This window comes from Vespula vulgaris, chromosome 11, assembly GCF_905475345.1.
Source record: "Vespula vulgaris chromosome 11, iyVesVulg1.1, whole genome shotgun sequence".
NCBI lineage: Eukaryota > Metazoa > Arthropoda > Insecta > Hymenoptera > Vespidae > Vespula > Vespula vulgaris.
The window spans coordinates 3,307,587-3,322,278 of NC_066596.1; the positions used below are offsets into that span (position 1 = coordinate 3,307,587).

Genomic DNA, 14,692 nt, shown 5'->3' on the forward strand with positions numbered 1-14,692 from the left:
TTATCACGTTACTCAGTTATTTTATTGTTGAGAAACTTGAAACTTGAATTTTCTTGACTCTTCGGCCTTGTACCTTTCGAACCAACGAAGATGGAATACCGTTCTTCTAGATTGTTTTCCTCTCTTAAAAAATAAAAAAAAAAGCATACCATGACAATTCCCTGCTCAAGATTACTCTGGTAGCTTCTCGGAATGTTGTGGACCCGAAGTGTGAGTCATACCCTATGGAGTAGTGAATAGTCTGTTAAAGAAGATCGAACAAAGAGATTGATGAACTTACATTTCGTTTAATCGTGGATTGGTATTACGTTGATATTGAAAATATTCTTGATATTACACAGATGATGCAGAATCGTGAATCATATCCTAGAAAAGAAAAATTCCATTGTTCGGATATAGCACAGTTAAAATTATTTGTGGAAACATTGAGTATCTTTTGTCCATTTAATATTCTTTGTCGAAAGGAAAGCTACGTTTTCCTTTCTATAGTAGAAAGTAGCGAGTAGATATTATTGATTCGTTTCTTATTTTACGAGAATTGTACTTTGGAGAACTTTACTATTTACTCGACAATTTCGACAAAGTGTATACGTCAGAACGATTGCATTTTTTATGATTTAATGTCTTGAGAAATTTTCTTGTTTTGCTTTGTAACAAAAAAGAAATAAAATAAAATAAAAAAAGGAAGTAAAAAAAAAAAGAAAAGAAAAGATACGATTAGTGCATAAACTTTAAACGTCATTTGAAGTTTACTCGAGAGCAATACTACACAAGAAACTTGCCACTTACCGTTTTGCAATTCGTTGCTCAACAAAGTACAATTACATCTACGATTCTAAATTCTTGGCAATATTAAATACACAGAAGATAGATCTATATCGAGAAATAAATCCAACGAATCAGTATCTTTTCGTTCGATAAAAGTAATCTTCCATCCGTGCGAAAGATCTACCTAGAAAACAAAGAGAAACAAAAATTTAAAAAGAACAAAAGTCTAACGAGACTAGAGAAAAATGTACAAATTTTTAAAGGGCACCTGAATCGCAGAAGACGTTCCTGAAACATTCGCGCATGCACACAAAGCAGTTGATTATCCTAAAGACGAATTTTCTATGATCGTTCGGCGAATTTTAGATCTTAATGTTTCCTGAGGCTGGTTTTAAAAGGAGAGAGAAAAAGAGAGAGAGAGAGAGAGGAAAGATAGAGAGAGAGAGAGAGAGAGAGAGAGAGAGAGGGAGGGAGTAAAAAGATGAAGAAAGAGAAAGAGAACGACGATGTATAGAGATCATAGTCGAGAAGGAGGAAGAAAGAGGATGAGGAGGGAAAAAAGATAGAAGGAGGAGGATAAGGGGTTAGGAGGAGGGCACCAGTAAAATATCTCTCTCTCGAGCGAAGGAGAAAGGAGAATCGGCCGGCACATGGGTCTGCGGGTCGATACTCTAGCACCGGAGAGAACGCTCAGTACACTTGCACTCGGCCGAGTACGTCTGCACCGGGGACGCCTGGCCGCTCGCCCTAGCTGTGCGTACAACATGAGTACTTGGTGGGGGAAGAATGCTCGTACTCGTGAATGAAGATCGAATTTTGGGTTCGGTTCGTTCCCTTTCCCTATCTCTTTTTATGACGCAAGTGTTCTTTCTCTATGATACTCCCTTTCCGATAAATCTTTCGGAGCTTTTCATTAAGAAACCTTAAAGAAAGGAAATGAAATAGTAAGGAAAATAATAAGATTTGAAATTTGAAAAATATGAAAAAAATATATTACAAAGGCTTCTTCCAAGATATTTTGGCTTAAACGTTCTCTTTTTTATGACACAGATGTTGTTTCATATAATATTCTGCTGAAGATAATTTTGTTTTTTTATTTTGTCATTAAGTGACTTGAAAAGATTAAACAATAAATTTCAGGTATATACCGTGTGTGTATATATATATGCAGGTCCTAAAAAAAATGGAAATATTAATAGTTCATCCTCATAAATATTTAATCGTACAAAATTGTTTCGACATAGCAATTATTTCATAAAGTAAATTAATATTTATCCAGTGACAAACAAAGAATTATTCGGCTCTTGTTTAAGGTCCATTATTAACCGATCGATAAAATACATTTTTAGGCCGATCTTTGAATAAATAATAATTCGATCGTCGATACCTTGTTTATATACATCTCTCGAGGCCGTCAAAGTTACGAGGATGGTGTCTCTGAATTATTTCGGTGTGGAAATGATCTATATAATGAAGTAATGACGTAAGTATCGCCGAACAAATGAATAAAAAGTTCATTTCTGATAAGATCACAAAGGTTCTTCTTTCTTTGATTGTCATTGCTATCTGAAAATATAATGAAACGTTAGAACATTAATCTTCAGAAACTTTCTTTCCAAAGTATCTGTCTAAAAATCCAAATCAAAATCAATGAAATTATATATACACGTGTACATAACAATAGTTTTTGGATTTACATAAATGTTCTTATATGTATACATATATTTTAGGGGCCATCGTCCGAGAGAAGATAGAGAGAGGCTAATGGTCCCTGTTACTACGTGGAAGAAGAGAAGGAAGAAGAAGAAAATGTGCTTTCGTCTATAGCCCGAGCATCTTGAAGAATTTTATCTCCAAGTGTAGAGAGGAAGAGTCCCCAGCACCTTTCAGTAGGGATACATATGTATGTCTGCTCGGTATGTATATACATAGATATATATATATATATATATATTTATATATATCTACATATGTGTTACTCTATTTTACGTGAGCAAGGATATACATCGTATCAATGTAGATAGAAATAAAAGAACACAAATGTATGTACCTGTTGTGTAAGTATACATCGACGTATACACATATGAGTTTTACTATGCACGCGACATAACACAGCCCTTTTTCTTTCACGCAGGGCAACCTTTGTCTGCCGTCAAAGCATATCGATTGCAAGCCGTATCCCATGGAAATCCTTTGCACCGTCGACATCAACAACGACGACGTCACCTGAAAGCACAAATTTTGAATTAATTCAACGTACTGTCAGAACGTTTGTTCGTTTAATTCAAAAGGTACCTTTATTCTTTTCAACGTCAAATTATTTTGAATGTGTCAACAACGACTCGAGAATATTGCTATAGAAAAAATAAAATTGATATTATTATTATTATTACTATTATTATTATTATTAGTATGTGCAACTCATTGTTAACTCGTTATTAGCTCTAAATACATACATACACATGTATGTATTATTGTTAAATAATATCGATAAAATTAATTGTAAATAAATTTTGTTGGCATTGATAACTCTTTTTGTGTTTTTTCTATTGTTTTTAAAATAACGCGTTTTTACGAACCATCAAGAAAAATTAATCGGCGAATCTTCTTTTGTTCCTCAAGATATCGATTTCTCATTCTCTTCAGTATGATCTGCCTGATGCTCGTGACGTACATAGATCGCTGTTTTACTCTCTGGCGATGAATATTTATCAGTTCCACTTGACGACGGAAGTCCCGAGAAGCACTCGATGTCATTACTCGAATCCATTGAAAGTCATCGCGTATGATCCTTCCGAGTCCGTGATTTAAATTTGTCGAATGAAAGAGCTAGCACGGCGTAACGAGTTTGCCGTGTCCTTTAAAATACGTCTTTTGTCTTTCTAGATGACCTTGATGAAATCTCAACAAACGTGTGACAAATGATCCTGAAAAAAAATTAAATCATCGTCGAAATAAATTGTTAATAAATAAAAAAACAAAATTTCACTTGATATAACTTGTACAAAAAACACGATATAATTTTAATATAACTTTTATATCAACAAAAGCTCTTTGTTAATATAACTTTAACAAAGAACTTTTTTATTTAAACATCTTTGATCTTTGATCTTTTTCTATCAAGTTCTTTCTCTTCAAATTTTCTAAAATATGCTATTGGAGATAATTATAACATAAATATATAATCATTTAAATTAGATTAATTATAATGTATGAATAAAAATAATTTAATAGCACTTTACATAATGTCATGTTTGTTTATGTTCAACCTTCTAATGTCAGTGTCTGTCATTTAATGGAAAGAAGAAAAAATTGAAGATAAACGTATGGCGGATGCTGACTATTCTTTTTATGAAGAAGAAGAGAATATAGTTATATCAGAGATAAAAGTCCATGCATCTCGGATACTCCTTTTTTCATCTGATGCACGTTTCTATTCGGTTTCCTACTTGCACTCGGATATTTTGTTCTCGACCGTCGCAGTGCGGCCACACCAAACTTTCTGCGTTTAGATCGATTTTATGATTACATTATTATTCATCAAATAAACATTGCATACAATAATAATTAGCACAATTAATAATTATGCGTCATTAATAAAAATACAATAAAAGTATATTATTATATATTAATTCATCTATACGCATATTTTTATAATATATATGTACATGCACACACACACACATATATATATACATATATATTCTATAATATATATAATTTATAAAAAAAGAGAACAATCACTATTGAAAAATTCCTATGATTAATACGAATGATCGTATTAAGTCAGCAGTTTATTCATACGTAACCAGCTGCCCCGTAATGTCTGTCTATTTTTGACTATATGTTCGTCTTTCTAAACGGTGACGATAGAAATGTCTGCGCAAATATATTGGCCAAGTAAAAATAAATACAGCACACATGTATCATATTGTTTGGGTTTCTCGGCATAACGGTATTATTTTAGAATATATATATATATATATATATATATATATATATATATATATATATAAATATAATTTGCACATATTTTAATTTTTTAATATACGTACAAATTAGTTGCAACTAATTACATGTATCGTAAATGAAGTAACTTATCGTATATAAAATATTAAATAACATACTTTTTACGGTAATTATTTTTATAAAGTCTGTACTCTTTCTACATAAAGTGAGAACAAAACGTGTCCTCTTTTCTCAGCTTACTCTTCATTCTGATATAACATATATAACATATTTGTGTGCATGTATGTATCTATATATAAGAATTTTTCAAATAATAAATTCGATTAAATTATCAAGCAACGCGTGAATGATAAACGCACTCGTTTTTGTATTTATGCTAATATTAATGATAAACTGAAACAAAGTTTAACGATTGGGACTTAGATTCAATCATCCAAATGATTCCAGAATGATTCAAAGCTAAAACAAAGACAAAACCATGCGCGTATAGAATAACGTAGTACGTGTTCATGCTTGAGTACGTGATCGATGTCCGAATAATAAACAATCGATACCATCCGGTACGAGGGAAGGACATTAACTTGGTTGAACGCTCGATATAATCTATCGATTTTTGCGAAAGTAATAGTGATAGCTCGTAGGGAAGTATATTTTTTACTTTAGTACAAACGGTGAAAACCGTGATTTGAAATCACATGGATGCATTTGAACAAAGTCGACTAAGATTTTTCTATGCTCTAGTCTTTCATACGAGACTCCAGTCGATTTAGCACGCATTTAGATTTCTCCCTTTGTTTTCTGCAAATCTTCCGAATATGGAAATATTTTTTTTGAGCTCGAAGGTCGTCGAGAAAATATACGCATATATGCACACATGTATGTATATATAGGATGAACCGATAGTTCCTTATAAATCAGTTAATCCTTTTCGAAATTTTTTAAACTAAATTTTTTCTTCAGATTGTAAAACTAAAAAGCTTAAGAACTTTTGGCACACCCTGTATAACATGAACATCCATGAAAGCTTTCTTTTAACGTTAAAAAATTTAAGCAATCTCTTACGATACCTCGTCGCTTACTAGCTTTACACTTTCATGGCTTCGCAACTTTAAATATATGTATAATGACAAAGCTCCTCTATATGTGATTAACGTCTATATGTGATTTGATTATATGTAGTTAACAAAAGCTTTGAACAATATATTCTGAATAAATCGTCGATTGTTGGGTTGTTGGCCTTGCAAGGGAGTTGACCTTGCAACTGGTTATTCCTTAGATCGCTTTTTATGACACGTAAGACTTGCAATAGCTTATACTTTTATATTCTGACTGTTTTGTTATCATCATCGTTATTAATAACATTACCAGCAATTAATATGATAAAACTTTCGAATCTTTCCATAAAAATATCGAATTATGATTGAATAAACACGCGCAAATTCACATTCGCAATTTTCCTATCTGTTACAAAATAAATATATATTACTGGTAAGAAAAAAAGGCTGGTAGATAAGCTAGTGCAAAGCAAGAGTAAACATTACGCTTGCGGAAACAACTCTTTGGTGCAGATGTACTCGAGGTACACACCCGCTGTCTGGTGAAAGTACAAACTCGTGCATCGTCATTAAAATCAAGGCGAATGTATGGAATCCTTTTGGTTTTGTATTCCCCTCTCTTCTTTATTTTTTTTTTTTTTTTGTAACGTAGCCTTAAAAAGTTATTCTCTACAATATTCATAATCATATATTTCTCATATCAAGTGACTCCTCGATGAATCGGACTTTACTCTCATTGATTACGCGTGTACTTTATCAAGTTATAGTGGCGTATCATACGAAAGATATTACATGAAAAATTCTTTTTTATTTTCATTTTTGTTTCTTCCTGTGAGCCGTGCCGGAAATTATTATAAAATGAGTAATTGTTTGCTAGGATCGTTTAACGAATAAATTAATGCATTCAGTTGGTGAAATTACCTCCAAGAATTTAACCAGTCAGCTCGATGAACTTCCTTCCGTATATCTTTGTGATCTTGTCAAGCGATAAATTTCTAGTAACAAGAAATAACGAGTTCGCTTGATAAGTCCTATCGATGACGAATCTCCATTAATCGATACTACAAAAAGATAATTAAAAACATAAGTACATGAGCTAGAGAAACTTCAATTGTAAATTTTTAATTTAATTAATAACGATCATTATAGAAATGCTTTGTTCGATTTAAATGGTCGACTTGAAAGTAGTTTATCGTTTTCAACGTAAGATGGCAATACCTACGTGTTCTTTATTTAATAGGTTAGTGCACATTAGATTATATATATATATATACATATATATATATATGTATGTACACACTATGTAAGAAGTAATTGGTTGCCAACACAATGGATGCCGATTAATTAACAAGAGATATATGATATATATATATATGTATATATGTATATGTATATATATATACATGGTATATATATATATGTATACATATATGGGTAATGTTAGTATAAAATTTCATGGGTTTTCCATTCAATGACGACATATTTGGTTCAAAGGCTAAAAATGACTAACGCTCGATTACAAAGCATTCGTTTGAAAATTGAATGACAAATCACACATATATATATGTATCTATGATCACATAAGCATTTATACATGTACACGCACAAAGGTTTGATCAAAACGGTAGGCAGAATCACAAAGAGCTCACCTTGATCGGTTTTGTAAAAAGATGCTATACAAAAATCTAACTAAAACTTGTATGATTTTAAATAATAAATATCTTCAGAAAACATATATGTGTAATCCAATTAAAAAAAAAAAAACATTCCTGTTTCAACAGGAGTAGTATATTTCTTTTATTATCCTATTATCCTATATTATCAACTATTATAATATATAATATGTTAAGTTGATTGGTTCATAGGTATACAGAGTGGTAACCAGCGGTACCACTGGTATTTGCTAAGCGTTGAATTCTTCGTTTAAGAGGTTTTCCATCATCCTTTTGATCATATACATATATTCTAAGGACGTTCGATGTGAATTTATTACGTCGTCAAAATGAACGAACGATTAGCAAACGTTGAAATTATCGAGATTGATCAACGTTGCATGGCTGACTTGATCGTCGTCGCATGATCAGGACGTTAAATTTGTATTGCAAGGGACTTGGTATCGCAGCTCGTGGTAGGGATGTGTTGAAATTAGATCAACTTGTCAGTGTTTCATACGAACCATTGTGCGTGTACTTTTGAGATGTTCGAACCGACGGAGCAGGGAACGGTGAGAAAATAATATTCATGAATTTTCAACCGTCATCTTTTCAACACGCTCTCGTATCAACGCCGTAAACTGCATGAAATTCAGGCACGTCTAATTCGAGAATGACGTACATCGAACATACCCGCCCACATGTTTCCCCTATCAAATGTCAACAACAATGTATTATAGACAAAAAACGTATACAAACGATTATGAGACTTGATACTTTTGCTAACGCTTCATTTAAATTCACTTATTTTTATACGTTTCGAATATTCGATCAAAATTTTTTATGCTATGCTTTATTTTTTAACGCTGTAAACATCGCGTAGAGGTTAGCTCGCTTTTTCTATGTAGTCAGTGTACACGAATAGTTACAATTTTAATCAGCAGCATAAGCACAGGCTGATTAGAAATGAAGCATATGAAAATGAATATACTGTCATAGCTTTTTTTGAATAGAATATCTAATGCAATGTTCTTTACGGATCTTTATATGCTCATAAGTAAGTCATTAGTATATTTCATTGATACGACTCATATATCTTGAAAGTAATGTAGAAACAGCTTGTACAAGAGCCACTCACATTTTTCTTCATTATGGAAGTGCTGCTTTTTTTCTAGGATCTCTGCATCTATGCAGGGGTTGTACTTCGTAGATCAAATAGCAAAGAAGACGAAGTTCACAGCTCTGGCACTCTGAACATTGTGGAATATGTAAGAAAAGAAAAATCTATTATTATCAATTTATGTGCATATGTAAAAAATGAATATAATATTAATTTGTTTTTATATGCAAGAGTTACAAGTTATCTTTTGTGTATTAGAGTTTTGGCAAGTGCATAGAATGGAAACCTGTAGAAGATTCCGTTGTGTTAGAGAATCAGGATCAAGATCCAGAATGGTCTTTAGTAGATACTCATATAAGCAGAACTCGCACATCTTCCGATGGCCCAGACTCTCTTGGACGTTCTAGGATCGTTAGAATATTATTTTCTGACTTGAAATCATTTCGTGTAAATCACGGTGGACAGCAGCTTATATTTATACAAAGGGATGGTACCACCTATGTTGCCTTCTTCCAATTGTCAAAAGCTGAAACCTTCACTAACTCTCTAAAGAATTTTATTAACTTTAGAAGATCTCCGAAAGACAAAAACTTGTATCATGTATTGGATGAAGTTGAAACTGTTTTAAACAAATCATTCACAGAATTGAATATATTTCAAGAAAATACTTCAGATTACGTATGGAAATTTATGAAAAACTTACATAACCATCCATATGAAACTACGTTAGAAGCATTTAGCAAACTAGCGGATATCTGGCGTAAGTAAATATACCAAAATTTATACTATCGTAAATATTACAGTAAAATACGACATATAAATCTGGTTATATATTTCAGTATATAAGGAACCAGCAAGAAGACCAGTTGAAGAAGCAGTAGCAGATTTGCTTAACTGTTCCTTAACGATTGATGTCCATCATCCGCCAGTATCTGTTGGATCAGGAGATGAGTATGAAGTGATAGGAGAAACAGATATAGGTTTGTCACTACCATCGAGACCTCCTTGTCCAAGAGGTATGTTTTTTGTGATAAATTCGATATAAAAATGATTTACAAAGAAACGTATTGATAATACTAAAAATATTAGGCTCACCTTTAACGCAAGAACAATGGGACAAAAGCAAGGATTCAGAAGGAAGAATTGTCGATTCGGATGCTGTTAAAGAAATCATTTTTCGGGGAGTCTGTATATTTATCTATCCACTTCAAACGTTCTTCTATATGCTGATGTTAACTGCAATAATGTTTTCTAATCTCTCAGGGCATATCTCCGTCCTTACGTTATGAAGTCTGGAAATTTTTATTAAATTATTATCCATGGAATTCGACTCACATTGAAAGACTGGAAATAAGAAAAAAGAAGGCTGATGAATACTTCAATATGAAACTTCAATGGCGATCCATGACACCAGCACAAGAAAATCGTTTTGCAGATTTTCGAGACAGGAAAAGCTTGATAGGTAATCTAAAATGAAATATTAATCTTAAAAGAATATATTGTCAACAATATATTAATTTGATTGAATTGATTTATAGAGAAAGATGTGAACAGAACAGATAGGACACATCCCTACTATTCAGGCGACAATAATCATTTAGAATTATTATATGACATACTTATGACATATGTAATGTACAACTTTGATTTAGGGTATGTTCAAGGTATGAGCGATTTGTTGAGTCCTATTTTATGTTTAATGGATAGTGAAGCAGATGCATTTTGGTGTTTTGTTGGTTTTATGGATAAAGTGGTAAATTATTAATTATCTATTATTACCGATTACTGAAAATTTCATTCTTATGGATCTTTCTTTTTTTTAAATACAGAGTACAAATTTTGAAATGGATCAGACTGGAATGAAAGCGCAGCTATGTCATTTATATACTTTATTAAACACTACCGATCGACAATTAGCACACTACTTAAATCAACACGATTCTGGAAATATGTTTTTCTGTTTTCGTTGGTTATTAGTATTGTTTAAAAGAGAATTTAATTCAACCGATATTATGAAACTGTGGGAGATTTTATGGACTGGCTTACCATGTCCTAATTTTCATTTACTCATATGTGTAGCTATATTAGATACAGAAAAAAATGTTTTGATGGAAAATAATTTTGGCTTTACGGAAATACTTAAAGTAAGTACTTTTTTTTTATTAACAATTTAAATAATGAGCTAATAACAATCGTATGTCTTTTTTATAGCATATAAATGACCTTTCTCTACACATTGAACTACCATGGACACTTTCTAAAGCAGAAGGTATTTACCACCAATTAATGGCAGTAGAAGATAAACTGTCTGACAATGTGCGTGTTATTATTGGGCTGGAACCTCGTAAACGAATAGATGGAAGTGATATAGAAGATGATGAACCTTCTAGTTCTTGTGCTAGAACAAAACTGTGCTCGAGACGAAATAGTTCAGAAAGTGGAAATATCAAGTTTGGTAGTAACGAAGTGTCTTTCGAAAGAGGTCTGAATTTGTCATATCTATGAGATCAGGATTGGTCTTTTGTCACAATTTTGTGATTGTAAAGATCTATAAAAAAAGAAAAAAAAAAAGAAAAAAAAACAAGACTCTAGGCTACTAGTATCGTGCACAGAAGAATTCTTATATTATTATTTCTCTCTCTCTTTCTCTTTTTCTCTCTTCCTATATTTTGTTTTACCTTTTTGTTTCTTTTTTTTTTTTTTTCTAAACATGTCACGATCTCGTGTTCAGCTTTCAACGAAATTAGATTGCACACAAAAGCGAAGCTTTGATGTAAAATAAAAAAATAATGCGAGTGTTTTTCTCTGGTCGTTTATCATCGGTATTGTGGAAAAAAAAAGAAAAAAAGGAGAAAAAGAAATATTTCTTCTCAAATTTTCAATTTTGACATAAGTGTAAATGTAAAGGTTTATATGATATTTGCAAGAAACAGCAAAACTAAATATTAGTAGCGTTGAATTTTGAGATATTTATAACACATTTGCTGTATTTATAAGAAATTTATTAATACTTGAGACTATTATCTTAATGGGAGATATAAAAAGTTGTTCGAGTTGGTACTGATTGGCTCGTTTCTACCAAACTTTGCATGAATTTTGAATACCGAAAGGGAGCAATGATATTAAACTCTTATCTTGTAACAGCGCAATGTGTGGAACCTTCTTTTTTGGGTTAAAATGACATGTTTTCTTAGATTTGTATAAAGTGTCACAAAAGCGCTGTATATTTCTAATAAAATCACCTATTTAATCTTACATATTGTTTTCATTTGATCTATTCCTCTTTCTTTCTTTTTTTTACGTCTAATTTTATTTTTTCATTAATATTACATTTATCTTAAAACCATTGAAACTTATGTCCAAATTCAATAAATTTATCTTCATAATTAACAAAGTATGAATAGAATTGTAATCTTGATATAATAATATAAAAACAAAGCAAAAAGAATAATGTGAATTTTTAAAATAATCATTTGAAGCGAATAAAAATATTTTATACGATTACAATTTAGTAAATAATTATAAATCCAAAAAATAATACGTACGTAGGAAGATATTTGAAAATGTTGACAATAGATCGTCAAAATAGAGAAAAACGAAATGAAATACTTTAACGAATGTCGTTAACGGTTTGTAACCATATTTACATACAAAGTCAAGAAAATAATTCTTAGAAAAGATAATATATTAAACGATAGTAAAAAATTTAAATATTATCTAAATCTTTTGTATAATATAAATGTAAAACATTTTATCTAAATGATTCTTGTATTTGATGCATGGGGGCGTTTCAATGGTAGTTTTTTACAAAAACGTAAATCCTATATAAACAATGAGATTTTTTATATTGGGATAATATATAATTGACATTTGAAGTCTTTGATTTGTTACGAGGTATGGAATATCTTTCTGTAAAAAGAAGTAAAAATAGAAGAAAAAAACGTAATGTGAGAAAGCGTCGACGCGAACGTATCAAATTAGAGGTTAAATCAATCAAAAGTCAACGATTGATAGGAGAGCTTGCTGATGTTTCTTTTTGTAAAGAAGAAATAATAGCGAACACGATGCAAGCTGATGCGTTTTGGAAAAATTATGCAGCTGCTCAAGAGTGGCAAAAGAGGTATCATTAATTTTTTAGTGCATTAATTTTTTTTATTTTGTGTTTATTTATTAAATGATCTGTATTGAAAATAATTTCTTTTATCCATAATAAAATTAGTCTATAGTATTTATTTGAACATATTTTTTATTTTCTATTTTGAAGGTAGAAAATATTAGAAAATTTTTTTTTTTTACAGGCACAGCGTAACATGGTGGAGATCTCGTTGTTTGGCTTTGGAACATGAGAATGAAATATTACGAAATAAAATTAGGTCTTTAATTGGACAAAGTAATAAACAGACTAACAATAAAAAGACTTTTAAACGACAACAGAATAGTTGTAAAAAAGATAATAATTTCCAAGATAATCATAAAGACGAGTCTAAAAATGATCAGGATTTAGAATTTCATGTAGATGAGGATATGATGACCTTCTTAGAACAAAGTTTACGTCATAAGATGGAGTTGAAACAAAAACGCGAACAAGAATTAGCAGCTAGCAAAAAAGAGAGTATAGTTCCTGTGGAAGGTGGAGCAGCTTGGGCTCATACTCGAAGTAAAGAAGCAAAATTATTATATGGCGATGCCAGTCCCACGATATTGGCTATGGAAACTGCTTTACAGGCCACGATAGAAAGACACAAAGATAAATCAAAACCTCAATATTGGCCGAATATTCCTTTAAGACTATAAACTATTTTATTTCTTAGATTGTTTTAATGCGTGTAACTTAAACATTTGTAATAAAATAATTTTTCAATTTCATTATCGATATTCACATTTTAAGGCCGTTCATCGCCTTTTTTTATATTTGATATAAAAAAAGGTTATATCCCCCTCCTTCTATACTTTTACGATAGAGAGAACACTAGCGCCTCTATCGGTAGGCACAGGCGTCGGTGTGCGCATGCGTAATTAGGCTGTTCTCCACTTCCTTTTCCTGCTTTTGTATAATTACATTTCAATGAGAGTGGTCTTCAGTTGCAGATAGATAATGGATTAAGTATAGGAGAATTCTAAAATAATTTACTGGAGAAGCTTGCAGAAAAATGTATTCATGTATTTAGATTTAGATATGTAAAATATATTCATATATTTTAGATTTCAAATATCCTTTTTTTATTCTTACTATTATAATCTTTTATATATTATATTTTATATGTTATGTATTAGAATTGTAATAATTGTAAATAATATAGACATGTTGTTCATATTTATCATTGAAGTCACTAACGCTACCAGTTAAAAGTGGTGAACAGCCTTAAATTACATTCTCGATTCAACTCGGCTGGTAAAATAGTTATCTATTTTTAATGACATATTAATTCAGTCGGTAAAACCGCGTCTACTATTATCGATAAATTTAAACTTGATTTTCCCAGTAAAGCAGGAATCTATTATTATCGACTGATTTCGGTTGGTCCATGAATATTGTTTTACTATTATTAATTAATATTTTATTGATCGGTAAAACAGCGCTCTATTATTACTATTTTCCTTTTTTTTGTTTGATAATATAAAGCACTTTTTTCAAAATTAAATCGTCTTATTATTACTAAATGTATCAAAATTTTATTTTATTTTATTACATCTATTCAGATTTTATTTGTTTAACCGACTCGAAAATAATTGCTGCGTTTCACTACTAGTTTCTATTACTCGATTGTATTTGCTCTTTTCTCTTATTAATGTTATAAAATTTTATTGTAGGAAGATTTCAATTTTGAATAATTCGAATTTTAATCATTTTAGCAATTAAATAATTTTTTCATTAATTAAATTTAATAACAATGCGATATGTTTTATACATTCTATCGCAGATTACATTAATAAATTTGTTTTAATTATCGGAGATTGAAAATTTGAAAAATGATGCATAAGTGATATAGTTTCAATCATTTTCAATTATTCAAATTATAATTAGGGAAGGAGAGAAAAAGAGAGAGAGAGAGAGAAATAATTTGAGAAATTTCATGAATCATAGACTTTTACTATCGTCTACTCAAGCTAGTAACGTTATTATAAAT

General features: G+C 30.9%; 2 protein-coding genes and 2 long non-coding RNA genes across 6 annotated transcripts; 3 read left to right on the forward strand and 1 right to left on the reverse strand.

The window, feature by feature from the left end:
- Nucleotides 1-180: 180 nt before the first annotated feature.
- On the forward strand, nucleotides 181-3,441 carry LOC127067598 (uncharacterized). 3 transcript variants are annotated; one of them, XR_007782671.1, is made up of 5 exons: nucleotides 181-1,593; nucleotides 2,118-2,251; nucleotides 2,499-2,684; nucleotides 2,767-3,059; nucleotides 3,391-3,441. It is a non-coding gene; the product is annotated as an uncharacterized LOC127067598 (long non-coding RNA). The 3 variants fall into 3 exon arrangements; XR_007782673.1 differs by lacking the exon at nucleotides 3,391-3,441 and having other exon boundaries at nucleotides 2,767-2,810; nucleotides 2,903-3,046; XR_007782672.1 differs by lacking the exon at nucleotides 3,391-3,441 and having other exon boundaries at nucleotides 2,903-3,049.
- Nucleotides 2,847-8,697, reverse strand: LOC127067597 (uncharacterized). The gene is made up of 5 exons (XR_007782670.1): nucleotides 8,583-8,697; nucleotides 6,714-6,853; nucleotides 3,348-3,695; nucleotides 3,064-3,122; nucleotides 2,847-2,994 (listed from the first exon to the last, which is right to left on the reverse strand). It is a non-coding gene; the product is annotated as an uncharacterized LOC127067597 (long non-coding RNA).
- On the forward strand, nucleotides 7,697-11,819 carry LOC127067588 (TBC1 domain family member 15). The gene is made up of 9 exons (XM_051002685.1): nucleotides 7,697-8,016; nucleotides 8,620-8,712; nucleotides 8,823-9,324; nucleotides 9,404-9,580; nucleotides 9,654-9,748; nucleotides 9,828-10,026; nucleotides 10,103-10,317; nucleotides 10,394-10,708; nucleotides 10,776-11,819. The coding sequence occupies exons 1-9, from the start codon at nucleotides 7,990-7,992 to the stop codon at nucleotides 11,067-11,069; spliced, it is 1,917 nt and encodes a 638-aa protein (XP_050858642.1). The 5' UTR covers nucleotides 7,697-7,989; the 3' UTR covers nucleotides 11,070-11,819.
- Nucleotides 11,820-12,327: 508 nt separating this feature from the next.
- On the forward strand, nucleotides 12,328-13,430 carry LOC127067591 (gem-associated protein 8-like). The gene is made up of 2 exons (XM_051002692.1): nucleotides 12,328-12,684; nucleotides 12,863-13,430. The coding sequence occupies exons 1-2, from the start codon at nucleotides 12,461-12,463 to the stop codon at nucleotides 13,356-13,358; spliced, it is 720 nt and encodes a 239-aa protein (XP_050858649.1). The 5' UTR covers nucleotides 12,328-12,460; the 3' UTR covers nucleotides 13,359-13,430.
- Nucleotides 13,431-14,692: the final 1,262 nt, after the last annotated feature.